This window comes from Olea europaea, chromosome 11 (assembly GCF_002742605.1).
Source record: "Olea europaea var. sylvestris chromosome 11, O_europaea_v1, whole genome shotgun sequence".
Taxonomy (NCBI): Eukaryota; Viridiplantae; Streptophyta; class Magnoliopsida; order Lamiales; family Oleaceae; genus Olea; species Olea europaea.
Genome location: NC_036247.1, coordinates 6,109,395 through 6,123,902, shown reverse-complemented (window position 1 = coordinate 6,123,902; position 14,508 = coordinate 6,109,395). Strand labels below are relative to the sequence as shown.

The 14,508-nt window shown below is 40.3% G+C and overlaps 2 protein-coding genes across 2 annotated transcripts; one reads left to right on the top strand and one right to left on the bottom strand.

Moving 5' to 3' along the window:
- The first annotated feature begins 2 nt into the window (after positions 1 to 2).
- LOC111404376 (pentatricopeptide repeat-containing protein At5g02830, chloroplastic) lies at positions 3 to 3,027 on the top strand. Its single transcript, XM_023033191.1, has 7 exons — positions 3 to 404; positions 1,119 to 1,184; positions 1,318 to 1,398; positions 1,549 to 1,646; positions 1,785 to 1,989; positions 2,278 to 2,338; positions 2,498 to 3,027. The coding sequence occupies exons 1-7, from the start codon at positions 3 to 5 to the stop codon at positions 2,839 to 2,841; spliced, it is 1,257 nt and encodes a 418-aa protein (XP_022888959.1). The 3' UTR covers positions 2,842 to 3,027.
- A 232-nt stretch (positions 3,028 to 3,259) lies between these two features.
- Positions 3,260 to 4,821, bottom strand: LOC111403139 (DNA topoisomerase 6 subunit A). Its single transcript, XM_023031536.1, has one exon. It carries the CDS (start codon positions 4,760 to 4,762, stop codon positions 3,500 to 3,502), a length of 1,263 nt encoding a protein of 420 aa, XP_022887304.1. The 5' UTR covers positions 4,763 to 4,821; the 3' UTR covers positions 3,260 to 3,499.
- Between the last annotated feature and the right edge of the window lie 9,687 nt (positions 4,822 to 14,508).

Sequence of the window (14,508 nt, the reverse complement as noted above, 5' to 3'; positions counted from 1 at the left end):
AAATGCTTCAAGATGGTGGCAAACCTAATACACAGTGTTTCAACAACCTTCTTCATGCTTGTGTCGAGGCTTGCCAATATGATCGGGCATTTCGACTATTTCAATCCTGGAAAGGAGGCAATACAGCAAAAGATGTAGTTTCTGAACTAACAAGTCAAACTTGCAATGCTTCTAGATCATTTGGTTTGGCCAGTTCATGCCAGTCACGTTTAACCATGAAGGTCCCATTTAGACCCACTACTTCAACGTATAATATTTTGTTGAAAGCTTGTGGCTCTGATTACTACCGTGCCAAACATTTGATGGATGAGATGAAAACTCTAGGTCTTTCTCCTAATCACATAAGCTGGTCAATTTTGATAGATATTTGCGGAAGCTCAGGGAATGTAGAGGGTGCTATGAAGGTAATGCAATCTACTGTCTATATCTGTGGGAACCTGATTGATGAAATAACATGTGATCATTAACTTGCTTATTGGATCTATTGCAGACATTCCAACAGCAATTCATTTCATCAAATGAAAAAAAAAATTAATCCTATTATATTCTATTATGAAGATGAACAATTCTGGCATATCTTCAGTTGATACGGTACTGGAACTTGCTTGTCAATAACATAATTTAAATATTCAAAATCTTGGAAGGTAGACATAGAGTGAGAAACGCATTTGGAAGTAACGGAATCATTGGAGTCTAAAAAAGTATGGCTAGAAAAATAAGGCGAGTTATAGTTTAAATTGTCTAGTGAGGAAAGTTCCTTGTTAAGCGTTTGATGGACATAATAGTTGCCTTTCAAACAATTGGAATCTGATTTTCTCAAGTTCAGACTAGCTTGAAAATTTTATCGAAGATGTTGCAAATATTATGATAATTTCTATAAACTTATAAATGCTAAATTAGTCAAAGGACTACTGTATTTTAACTATATATATATAAAGGTGGGAGTGGGTGGGTGATGCTTCAAGAATATCTCACGTTCTATATGCTGGCGTATGCTGAATAAGTGTGATGACTTGAATTCTAGAACGTTATCCAGGTTAACAAATGACAACATTGGAACTTAGGAAAACTTGAGTAAGGTTATACATCCTATAATTACCTTTCTTCTTGCAGTGCAGATCTTGAGATCCATGCGTGAGGGAGGTATTCAACCTGATGTGGTTACATATACTACAGCGATTAAGGTTAGAAGAGTTCATTTTCTAATGTCTTTGTTTTATACACTGGCTTGTCATAGCAAGTACCAAATCCGAGTCTGCGAAGTATGTTCTCTTAAACTGAATTAATGTCAGATGTATCTTACTCTTTAATCAACAGGTCTGTGTGGAACATAAAGATATGAAGCTTGCATTTTCATTGTTTGCAGAAATGAAAAAGTATCAAATAAGACCAAATTTGGTGAGGGCGTTTAATTTGACAATGTTTTGGCTTTCCTTTACCTTTTCTATCTAGCCTAAGTGCTTGACAATGTACTAAGATAAACTCATTTAAAGAGGTTTACATACATCAAGATTTTAGGTTAGTAAGCCATCTAGAGATTAATTTCAGGTGACTTACAACACGCTTCTTAGAGCTCGAAGGAGATATGGTTCATTGCAGGAAGTACAGAAATGCCTTGCTGTATATCAAGATATGCGAAAAGCAGGGTTAGTGGAATTTTTGTAGCCAGTAATGCCCGTACATTTTCTTTCTCGAAATGATGACAATACATTTATTTTCCTCTCGCTGTTGCTTCCCTTTGGATGCATGTAACTCGGCCAAATAACAACTCAAACAATTTGCAGGTACAAACCCAATGATTATTATCTCAAGCAACTAATTGAGGAGTGGTGTGAGGGCGTCATACAAGATAGCAGCCACAATGAAGGTCGATTTACTTCTCGCAGAACTGATTTCGGGCCTCACAGTCTACTGCTTGAGAAAGTCGCTGAACACTTACAAGAAAGCAATGTCGAACGCTTATCCATTGATCTCCAGGGTCTCACAAAGGTATATCTACTATAGCCTTAGAAGTTTCTGTAGAAGAGTCCCAACTATTAATTCAAATGTTAAATAGTAACTTAGCTTCTCAATTCATGATTAGGAATTGAAATAGATAGTCTATTTTTGCTACGTTTTCTAGAATTCTTCGTTTATTATCAAGTTAGTTAGAAGAAGGCCATCATGTTACTGAATGACTAATATTGAAAATTGTAAGGGAGAGTACATAGCTTCATCATTTATCATTCACAAAGTCTGGCTTGATTTCACAAAATGTTTCATATAATTCATCGACAGGTAGAAGCACGGATTGTTGTTCTTGCAGTTCTGCGAATGATCAAAGAAAAGTACTCAACAGGTGACAAATTTTGATCCTTAAGAGTTTAGTACTTATATGGGACTTCTGCAGGCCTTTTCAGCCAAATATCATGTTTCCGAAACCTTACATACACATAACTGAAAACTTTTTAGAAAATAGTTGCAGCATATTTAACTTTCAGCCTTATTTTGGTTGCAGGAGATTCAATAAAAGACGATATGCTGCTCATATTAAGCGTCCAGGAAATAGGTGCATGTGTAGGCAAAGATGAGATTGGAGTCAAAGAAGCTGTCATTAAACTCTTGCAGTATGATTTAGGGCTTCAAGTAATTTCAAGAGGATCCAGGATTGGAAATAACAAAAAGAGTGATGTGGAAAATCCTGTCTGTTCAAATTTGAAACTGGAAGATCTCAAAAGAAGTGGCCCGTCTCCACAATTGGAATCTCCTACTAGAAGACCTGTAGTTCTACAAAGGCTAAAGATAACCAAGGAATCATTGCATCATTGGTTGCAAAGGAAGACGGCAGCAACAATAAAATGAGCAAGTTACACACTGAAAGTACTTTCCATATTTCTTACAACGACATCCTCAAATATGTAGCAGCCATTCTTTATTCTTTTATATAAAGAACAGGAAAAAAATATAATTGTACATTTGACTGAGAGCAAGCAGTTCCCTGCTAACTCCGTTTTGTGCTGAATGTACATAAAAGTTGCAGAATGAATATATACATATTTCTCCAAAAACTCTGTTTCTCTTTTCTAGTTTGGTCCTATGCTGTTTTGCTTCCCTAGCTGCATTTCTTTCTTGGGTCGGTACTTCCAATGTACAAAACAATTTACATTAAGAGCAGTGATCCTAAATTAGAGAGGAACAGCCAAACAGGGTTTCGTATGTAAAGCAAATAACTTATAAACTTCGACAATACAGCTGAACAAAAAATCACAATGTTCCCCAATGCTCAAACAGAATGCAGTTCATTTCAGAATAAATTACTTTCAAAAATCATTGTAATACAAGGAACGAGCCACGAGTCATATTTCATTTCCAGTAGTAGCACAGAGAACATGACAAAATGCTTACAATAACTTCTTAACATTTTTTGCATTATTGTAAAGTAAAATCACATATCCAGTCTGAACGGATAAATTCCTAATATTCATACCAGAAACCGATCCACAGTTGCTTCAAAAATCGCTCAGAGCCAATCCTTCTGCTGCAGTTTTAGGGGCAAATACACCTCAGTCAGATACTGAAACCCAAATGTACTTAGTGCCTGAATCTCAGCCTTCTGCTTCGACTTCACCATCAAAGACAACTCCTCGACCCACCCGGAATTCTTCTTAACAAAATCTTCCTCCAGCAAGTCTTTCCCAGTCTTAATATCCTGCTCGGTCATTGGCAACCGACACTGCTCCGGAATCTTGTATTTATCTAGATCACTAGGCCGGATACCCAGCCACTTTATGTCTGGAGTAGTCAAATTTGCACTGTCATATGACATATTCTTTGACCCACAACCATACACTGACAAAATCTTCAACCCATAGGGATCGCTGTCCACTAGAGCTAACACCGGCAACTTCAACTCTGTCTTCATTTTCTTCAGAAACAATCGTGTTGCCACATCCGGCTGTCCTTTTGCCGTCACAATTATGCACGGGAACCTGTTATAAAACCTATCTTCTGCCAACCTCATATAAGCCGCATCCTTCTCCACCAACAATATAAACAATGCATCACTCTGCATATCCCCAACTCTATCTATATTGGGAGGAATCGCCTTCCCCCCCATCCCCATTTTTGTACAATCAATCATATCACCATTATCACTAAATATCAGCCTCCCAACAACCACCCCTTTCTCCGCAGCAACCACGTTGAGGCTGGACCGCGTGCAACCAAGAATGCACGACACGTCATCCAGAACTGCATCCGATTGGGTTTGGTCTTGGAAGAGTTTAACATCGGTGTAAAAGAGATCACGCTTGGTGACATGAATGCTTTTAAGACAGAGCTGGTGGATGAGCTGGAGGATGCGAGTGGAAACGGTGGCCTTGCGGACGCTGGATACATTGGCGAAGGGGCGAACGGCACTTTTATCCTTTAACACGATGCGGTCTAACTCGGGGACGTAAAGTTGGTTAGCAGATGAACGGGAGGGGACAGAAAAAGAGAAGCCGTTGCCGGCGAGAATGGAGTGGGCAAAGGAGAGTATGAGAGATTCAATGGAGGATTGGACGGAGGAGAGCGAGCGGTCGGTCACTTCGCGGCATGCGGTGGAGAGGTTGAGGTCGCTGAGGGTTAGGGGTTTTGTTTCGGAGGAAGAGGCGACGGAGTCTTTTAGGGTTTTCAATGTTTGGAGGATGGCCGAGTCGGATTTGAGTTTGGATTTGAAAGGAAGTTCCGAGTCAGAGTCCGAGTCGTCGACGGGCCGGCGGCGCTTTCTCTTATCGGCCATTGTTAAGATAGGGAGAGGCGGGAAAGCTTGCTAGGGATTTTATTGAATGATATGGATAGGCAAAACGACACCGTTAACGCTTCCTTTTATCTCAAGCGTTGATAGTTTATTAATTTTTTTTCATTCAGTTTTAGGTTTTAATTTGATTCGCGCGGGTAGTCGCTAACAATTAAAAAGGGATCAGACGATTGTGTAATGGACAAACCTCTTGAGACAAAGTCTCAAAAAGGGGTGTTTTATTGGCGATGACTTTACAATTGAAATTTAAACAGAAATGTCTCTAAAGGGCGCAAGCACACGAATACTGAAAAGAAATGTTTTAAGTCTAAACTAAGAAATTGAAATTACATATTCTCTGTTTGAGAGTATTTGATCCGGAGTCTTTTGCTCTATGTCTTTTTTTTCTTTTATATTCCTTTGATGCTCTCTTTGTGATCAACCGCTTAGAAACGGCTTAATTGCTTTATAACTGCCCACTTTCTTCATGGTGGCCAACTTATCGTGGAACTGCCGTTTCTAACTGCTGCCATTACTCTTTGTCGTTCAATCGTCCTCAACTGAACATCCTTGAATCGTGGAACGTGATAAGATTACCCAATAAGTGTTTCGATAATTGCACTTTTGGATAACCATAACATCACATGTTTGTTAAGATCCTGGGCGATTCGAAAGTTTGGGCGAGAACAGGGTCATAACTTTAGGCGACTGCAAGGCACTTCATTTGCTCAGATCCTGGGCGTCTTGTAAGTTTGGGCGATGGTGTTACCGCGTTCGTGGGCTTCCACTGCATTCATTAATAACCCTATTCGGGCCTTTATCCTGAATTGCCCAGTTGGGCTTCATTCTTTGGACTATTTGAATTGGGCTGCACTTTTAGCATGTCAACAATTATCCCCCAATATGGCAGAATTAATACAAATTATTAATTTTTGCCATATTCACTTTGTGTTTCCCAGCAACATTTGAAATTCCCAAGAATTTCAATCATTATTTTCTTCCATAGCTTGAAAAGGTGCGACGTTGCAAACCCTTATAACCCCCAAATACGCGCCATTTCATCGCACTACTAAATCACGCCTCATTGCTTCGCGCTTCTCTCTCGCAATATTACTGTTCATCTTCTTGCTTCTCTGCTACGTTTCTCAAACAAATTTCAACAAAGCTTTATTTCGTTCCTAATGGCTGCTTCACAATCCCAATCTAGTGACTCTTTCAGTTTCGAAGACTTTCAGAAACTCCTCAATCGGCCATATATAACTCCTAACTTCCTTGCACCAGCTAATGCCGAACTCAACGAGTTCTATCTAGGTCCCTCATTCAATAACGTCGAGGCCGTCGAACAAGTAGCGGTAGGCCAGCTATTCCCTCGTACTCAAGGCCCTCCGTTTCTAAACTCTTTGCCGCTGAGGCCACTTCGCGAAAGAGGTATTCACACTTGGCCTAAATCTGATGTTATTTTCTGTAGATGGCATGCTCGTCTTGTGGACCATGGTCCTACCAAAGCAATTTTTGATAATGTTAGGATTTCTGATTTGCTAGAAATCTCTCTTCAACCCCCTATTTTTGATTCAGCGCTTTTCCATATTGCATTAAGTTTTTGGTCCTCTGAGTATAATACTTTTGTTTCCCCTCTTGGTCCCATGTCCATCACTTTAAGGGATGTTGGGGCCTTAGTAAATTTGCCACCTTTGGGCGATACCATTTTCCCTGATATTTTGATTTCTAGTGTCGCCCCAAAATTTGACAAAAAACTCACCGAGTCTTATTCAAGCCTGCAAGGCTGTTATAATCACTCGAGCGCTGAGCCTTCTCATGCTGAGCGTGTGACCTTTCTTCAGATTTGGCTTTGTAAATATATCCTGTGTGTGCCAAGCCTGAAGCCTTCTATGAGCTATTTACCCATAGCGCACGAATTGGCGCGTGGTAGGCCTCTAAATTTGTGTTCTTTCTTTTTGACCGCTCTCTATAGAGGCATAGCTTCTCTCCAATTTCAATTGAAGAATGGTGCATCTCCCACTGGCAGTGGGCCTCTTTGGTTCACTCAAATGTGGTTGAGAGCCTATTTTCCATCACTTGGTGCTCTATCCCTTTCCCTTCATTCTGCTAGTTGCTATGGGCTAGCTATTGACCCACTGAGCCCTGTACATATGTCCAAAAGGGATATTTTTTCATTCTTTTATACTTTGAATTCAATTCCTTCTTTCTTTCCTTTTCCTCCCTTTTTAACTCCTGATTATGTGCATCCCCCATCTACCCTGGACAATGCGAGCACCTTTCTGCTCGTTTGGGTTCAGTTTTTGACCGGGAGGGAGTTGTTCCATGATATTTTGATTGGAACTAATGCCAAAACTGGGGTTGAAATATATGCTCCCCAATTTTTTGCTCGTCAACTTGGTTTCAGCCAAACTTGGGCTGTTCTCCCTTGTTATTCAAGAAATTTGATAGATCGCTTCTACACCATAAATAAGGCAGAGGCAAAAGCTATAAATGCTCGCAACATTCTTTTGACGAGTAACTTTTCATAGCTCCTTTCAATCCTAGCCGTGCCACCCATCTCCTTTTTGAACAACTCTGGCCATCAGTGCAGCGCAGATTGTTTGCAACTGATGTCAATCGCACTTTCCATTCACTGGATCAGCCGGACATTTCTTCCACTTCCCCTGTTTTGGTCACCCCTGTGTCCATTAGGAGTCCTTCCTCTTCTGCTCGTGCTAAACAGTCTGTTCGTCCATCTACTTCCCTTCCTGCCAAGTCTACTGCATCAAAAGTATCCCAAGCCGTAAATGGCCAGTCTCAGCATCTTTCATTTTGGAGGATGATGATGATGATGACACTCCTCTCATTTTCAGGAGAAAGGTAATTAAATTAGTTTACTTACAAGCATACCATTCTATACTTGAAACTTTTCTATGTGCTGATGGTTTATTCGAATTTCTCAGAAAAGCTCGGCCTCTCTTTCGAAGGCTTTGGTGTTGGCAGCTCCTACTCCATCATCCTCTGCTGAGGCTGCTTCATCCAAACCAGCTGATGAAAGGACTACGCTTAAAAAGAAACTTTCAGTCCCGGAATCCTCATCACAACCAATGGATGAGTCACCTTCTTCCCAGGGTGTCAACCCCCCAAACGTTGAACCAGAAGGTAATACATTTTTTGATGTTTTACCTTTGCTTGTGCTATTAGTTTTTGATTTGTTACTTTTTGAGTTTTGCAGATGCTCCCATGGGTTTGCCCGTTGTGGCAAAGTCTTCTCGCTCAGACAATGGGACGTCTTCACAAGTGGTGGAGCCACAGGTGGTAGATTTGGCTAGGGATATGCCACCTCTCAAGATCGCTGATGAGGTAATCTCTGCTTCACTTTTACTTCCAATTTGTTCATCGTAGTGAAAACTTTCAATGTTGGCAACTTTCTTTGCAGGATGCTGATAAGATTGTGCGTTCCATCCAAGACTTGTTCACTTCCTGGGGGCAAGTCAAGACGTCTTGCCCTGCTTCAACCAGTCTTCCTTCTGCTTCTTCAGAGGAAGATATGAAGTTCCTCAATCAGTCGATATTTGAGTATGTGTCATTTATGGATATGGATATCGGTCAGGCTAGTGCTGCCAAACATAAGGATAAGCTTGAGCATTTGAGTCGAAGTTGGAACAAGCACTGACACTTCCGTTGCTCAATCTTTCTGCTGATTTTAAAGCGACGTTGAAAGTTGTCCATTTCGAGGTTCTCTCCTTGCTGGCCAAAAATGTTGAACTGAAGGCCAAAAGTACTCAATATCTTTGCGCTGTATCTGAAAGAGAATATTTGCTTCTGGAGATCAACAAAGTTGAGAACGAATTGAAAGAAATCTCTTCTGAAGTCATGATTGAAGACTCTTTGATGACCAGTTTGGCTGCACAGATGAAGGAGTTTCGAGCAAAGATGGACGACTGCAAGGCGAGAATGGCTGCCAAAAAACGCAATGCCTCCCAAGGAATTGAGCGAACCAAGTCTTTGGTCGAGCAGTACAAGAAGCTGGAGGTCGATGATGATTTTGTGGCTGAATTGAATGTCACTTCTTCTCAGCAGAACAAGAATTGGGGGAGACTTAGGGAAATGATTCGTTCAGTCTGAGGCGATTTGTAATTAAGACATCTAATGCCTTAACTTTTCTTTTTGTAATTTCATATTAATTTTCCCTTGTAACCTCGTACTGAATTCTGAACATTCCAGCAACCATTATCATTAATGAACGATTAACTTGTCTTCTTGTGTACTTATTGACGTTGTCTTTAATCGTCAACCCCCCAAATATTTAACTGCTTTATGCTAAGATTCACGCACATTTTTTCTTGGTATTTCTGTCTCTTTCCCCAAGATTTCAGGCCATCTGATTCTAGTTACTAGGCACGAATGTGGCTGTTCATATTCTGTCTCTTCACCTTCACGCCTCTATAAATGCACTTATATTCCACACTTGTCATTTTCACTTCCATTTTCTTCTTCAAAACCAATTTGCTGCCATTGTTTGGCATTTTGACAATTGATCCAAAACCTTCGTCTTCCATGGAAATGGATCATTTGATCTGCCCATTTTGCCATCTTTCTTGATGTCACCTTTGGTATGGGAGATATAGGAAATATTCTTTGGCCACCAAAGTTCTTCCCATCGTCCTTACAAGGAGTTCGATGATGGAAGACAATTTTTGAGGATGCCTGCAAGCCACCTTGCTTGCTGAGAGTGCTTCTCAGTCTCCTTGCCCGTCATTGCAGCGATGCATTTAGGAAGGCGATATGAGGGTATTTCTTCTTCCTTTCTGCTTGCTGAGAATTCTTCTCGACCTCTCTGCTTGCCTTCGCAGCAGTGCGATCAGGATGGCAATCAAGGCCAGTACACCCTCTTACTCGACGATCGACCGGGAGATTAGTTTGCTCTTAATTGTAGTTTATAGAGCATTTAACATTTTGTATTTTGTAACTTTGTAATGAACGTTTGATAATAAAGGAATTTATTTGAACGTATTTCGCTCTGGCCCTTTTTACTCTACGATCGTTCAATGCGATTTGATTACGCTTTTATTTGTTCACTTTCCCATAAGGAAGGAACATATTTTTTTAAATATTTGCCATTAATGAACCTCATGTGCTTGGTGCCGTCTAAATCTTCCAAATGATAAACTCCATTAGGCAACACATTATTTACTTTATATGGTCCTTCCCAATTGGGCGATCACTTGCCATACTTTGGATCTTTGCTATCCAAAGGGAGTACTGTTTTCCAAATCAATTCGCCCAGACTGAACGACTTGGCTATAACTTTTTTATTATAAAATTTAGCCATTCTTCATTTTTGAACTTGCAATCTATCTAGGACATCCAACTTTAATTCGTCCAACTCCAATAAGTTTTGAATTAGTGATTCGGTATACTCATCACCACTTAACTTATGTTGCAAACACACTCTGATTGATTGCACGTTAATTTTCATAGGCAAAATGGCCTCTTGTCCTTAAGTAAGTTGGAAAAAAGTAATTTTTGTACTTGACCGAGGCGACGTCCTATAATCCCATAAAGCCTTGTTTAGACATTCGTGCCAATTTCTGACATTTTCATCTATCATTTTTCTTATTATATTTTTTAGAATCTTATTAGAAGATTCTGCTTGTCCGTTAGATTGAGCATAATATGGTGTGGAGTTCACTAATTTAACTCCAAATTCGCTCAAGAATTTATTCACTTGATCCCAATTTAAAGATGTTCCGTGATCTACCATCAAAGTTTGTGGAATTCCAAATCTATAATGATGTTATCACGGATAAATTCTATGACATTCTTTTGGGTGATCTCTTTTAAAGGTACCGCTTCTACCCACTTAGTGAAATAATTAGTTGCAACTATAACAAAGGTATGTTGCTCGGATGATGGGGATAAATCTTCCCTATTAGGTCTATCGCCCAACCCTTAAACGGCCAAGGTTTGATAATAGATGCCATCTTTCGTGCTGACGCTCTTGTATTGAACCATGCTTTTGGCATGCTAGACAACTCTTTGCATACTGAACGCATGATTCTCCCATCTTTGGCAAAAAATATCCATTCCTAATAATTAACCATCTCATCCTTTGGCCAGCTTGATGAGCTCCACATATTCCTTCATGCACTTCAGCCATGATCGTCCTGGCTTCTTGCAAACTTACACATTTTAGCAATATACCATCAGAGCGTTTCTTAAACAACTCTTCATCTATTAGTGCATTGTTTAGCAAACGCAACTTCATTTTTCTACTATCTCCTTTATTAGGTTCTTTAAGGAACTCCTTAATCTCTGTCCTCCAATCTATTGCATCTCCATCTTGTATGCAATGAATTTCAATCGTTCTTACCCTTCTTTGGATCACGGGCAATATTTTTCCATACTCACAAGTAGACTTCCAATTTAAAACTTTTGAATACCCTGAGGCCAATTCGTTTGCTACGTCATTATATATCCTATTAATACATTGAAACTCTATTTGGTCGAATTCTTCCAACAACTCTTGGAGTATTTCATATTGACTCATAATGGAATCACTTTAGCATTTAAAATCACCAATCAATTGGTGAATTACCAATTGAGAATCGCCTCTAACAATCACATTCTTTATCCCCATATCTATCATTAATTCTTGGCCCACGATTAAGGCTTCGTATTCGGTCTGATTGTTGGTGCACATTCTGTCCAAAGTGAATGCGTACTTGTAACAAATCCCTAAAAGATTTATCAATGCCACTCCTACTCCTGCACCTTTAGAGGTTTTCGATCCATCGAAATATAAAACCCAAGGTTTTAATTCGAATGAATTGATCTCTAACTCAATTTCTTCAGGCATATCAAGGCATGGATGATCGGCCAGAAAATTAGCCAAAGCCTGATTTTTGACTGCCTTTTGGGGTATGTATTGTATTTCGAATTCTAATAAGGCTAATGTCCAAAGGCCTACCATTTGGTGCAAAATAGGGCGAGAGAACATATACTTAACCAAATTTACTTTAGAAATTAAATAAACGGTTGCGGGCCGTAAATAAGCCCTTAATTTTGTACATGTGATATACAATGCAAGGCATAATTTTTCAATGGCAGAATAATTACATTCACATTTTGTTAACCGTCTACTCAAGTAATAAATCGCCATTTCTTCACCAAATTGGTCTTCCTGCGCGACCATTCCAGCTATTGATTCTTCTTCAACTGATACATACACTTTCATTGGCCGTCCTTGGATTGGTGACACCAACACTGGTGGACTTGATAGGCTTTCAAAAGCCTTTTGATGCTCTTCTTTCCAGACGAATTCGTCCTGATTTTTCAACTTTAAAAGCGGCAAAAAAGCTTTAGTTCGCCCTCTTGATTGAGCATTTGGCTGATGAACGTTGGACGATCTTCTCCTTCATTGCCAATATTCACTTTAAGCAGGGGGTCTTGTGCTTGAGCGTATCCAGGCTTGGAGATCCTTATCACTTCGTCGTCCAGTTCCTTTGTAGGCACTTCTTCTTCTAAACAATCCACCTTGTTCACTTCTCGGCCAATACTTTGTTCCAACTCGAACACTGCCAATTTGTCTCTTAATGCCTTCAAGGCTGCTGCTTCTTTCGTCTTGTCCTTGCATTCTTTATTGAAAGCCATTAATTTGGCTTTGAAGGCCTGAATATCGGCCATTTGTCTTTGTTGCTTACAACTCATTTAAAACTCCTTGATTATTCTTTTGCCAATTACTGGCTCCTCCAGGGCCACTATGTTTGGCCTCATCTGACTGAACATTTCGGTAAGTGCATCCACCGAAAATGGCTCTTCACTCTGCGCGACAATGTGAGTTTCTTCTCCATCTTGGACTACTCTAACAGGTCCATAATTTTCTTCGTACATGAACCTTTCTACTGAGTTTGCTTCTGCAACAAAAAGCCTATGATCGACCTGTACCACCTCTGCTTCGCCCTTATCATTCCAAAAAACTAGGCACTGATGGAGCGATGAAGGTACACAGCGACTTCCGTGTATCCAATCTCTTCCTAATAACACATTGTAACTAGTGGGACCATCTATTACAAAGAAGACTGTGGTCGTAGTAGTTGTTCCTATAGTTATGTCCAATAGCATAATCCCTTTAGCTGAAGTTGCCCCTCCATTTAAACTTGTCAGGATGACTTCCGTCGGGATCATATCACCTTCTGTCTTTGCGAATTTCCTCATCATCCTAGATGGAATGGTGTTTATAGCTGCTCCATTATCGACAAGCATTTTTACCACATGTATGCCGTTAACTAGAGCTTTAACGTACAATGGTCTCAAGTGTTTGGTCAATTTCATGGCTGGTCGTTTAAAAATAACTTTTTCGACAGCATCTATTTTCACTTCCTGCTTGTTCTCCGTCGAGTTACCCTTTTGTGATAAGTCAACGTGCAGCATATCGCACTGAACCTCTGTCTCCTGAATTTCCTTTTTACTGTTTTCTAATGCTTATTCTTCAGTTACCCAACCTGTGGGAGGAGGCATTATTCTTGGAGGTAATCCATACTTTTCAGAGCGAGGCACTTTCTTCTTTCTTTTGGGCGTCCCGTACAACACTTAAAAATTGAAAGAACGCCCATATGGTTCTCCCAATAAGTCTACTTCACGAACTCCCTCTCGATGTAATTGCTTCAACAGAGTATTGTACGATACTCCTCCTCTTCTTCTTTCTGCCTCCAGATCGATTTTCTCTTCGATGTCTGTCATACCATCATCTTCTTCACCATTGTAGGCCTCTCTAGAAGTTTAGCCTTCTTCATATTCCAGCATGCATGCTTCCTCTTCGTTTTCCTCCTTTTCTTCTTCTCCCTTCTCTTTATTCTTGAACTCGTTGGCTAGTAAATAGTTATTAGCCACGACAGGAGGCAACGTACCAAATTGAATAGTAGGGGGCTGATCTGGATCTTCTCCATCCCTTCTGTCTCGCTCAAACTTCGACCTCCCAGAAGAAGTCTCTGGCAATTCTTCCGTAGGTTCGCCTGTACTAGTCTCTTCACTGTCTTTGAGAACATTTTGATTGGCTGCCTCGAGTAGTCTAGGTGTCTTTGGACGTAGCATTCCCTGTTGTTGCCTCATCATTCGCCCATAGTTTCGTTGAAAATGCTTTTGTTGGATTCTAGTCATCTCGTTGAAAGGTATCGCCCTTCCAACCTTATACTGGAACGAATGCCATACATTTGGTTGGCGAGGTTGTGGTTTGAATGTTCTTTCATTATTTACTGGCCTGAACTGCCTCTCAAAAGGCGGTCCCTTATAGAACGATGTACCATGCCCTCTACCAGGCTGCGCGTTCAAAAAAAACCTAGGACGATGGTGATGCTGCCATATCCCTGGTTTCTCTGCGTTTGCACTCACTTTTTTTTTTGCATCTTGCACATAGGACGTCTTCGTTCTTTTTGGGCTCCTTCCCTTTGACACGTTCAAAGATGCTGGGATGTGGTTCAGCTTCTTCTTCTCCATCATCTATAACCAACTTGAATTTTGACAACTTGCTTCTGAAACCAGACGTCACCATGTTCACTCCAAGTGGCTGTGGAAAAGGATTTTTATCCACTGCCATCTTCCTCTTATCCTCGAACGTAATTCATCATTTCTCAATGGCATCTTGTAACACATGGCGAAAAATCAAACAGTTGTTAGTCAAACGTGACCATGCATTATGCCACTTACAATATTTTTTACCCTTAATCTGTTCAGGGCTTGGCAATTTATGCTTATCGCTCAGCTTTATC

Coding starts and splice junctions, on each gene's coding strand:
- LOC111404376 (XM_023033191.1), top strand. CDS start 3: ATGCTTCAAGATGGTGGCAAACCTAATACACAGTGTTTCAACAACCTT. Junction 1,647..1,784: donor CAAGATATGCGAAAAGCAGG/GTTAGTGGAATT, acceptor AACAATTTGCAG/GTACAAACCCAATGATTATT. Junction 1,990..2,277: donor ATCTCCAGGGTCTCACAAAG/GTATATCTACTA, acceptor ATTCATCGACAG/GTAGAAGCACGGATTGTTGT.
- LOC111403139 (XM_023031536.1), bottom strand. CDS start 4,762: ATGGCCGATAAGAGAAAGCGCCGCCGGCCCGTCGACGACTCGGACTCT.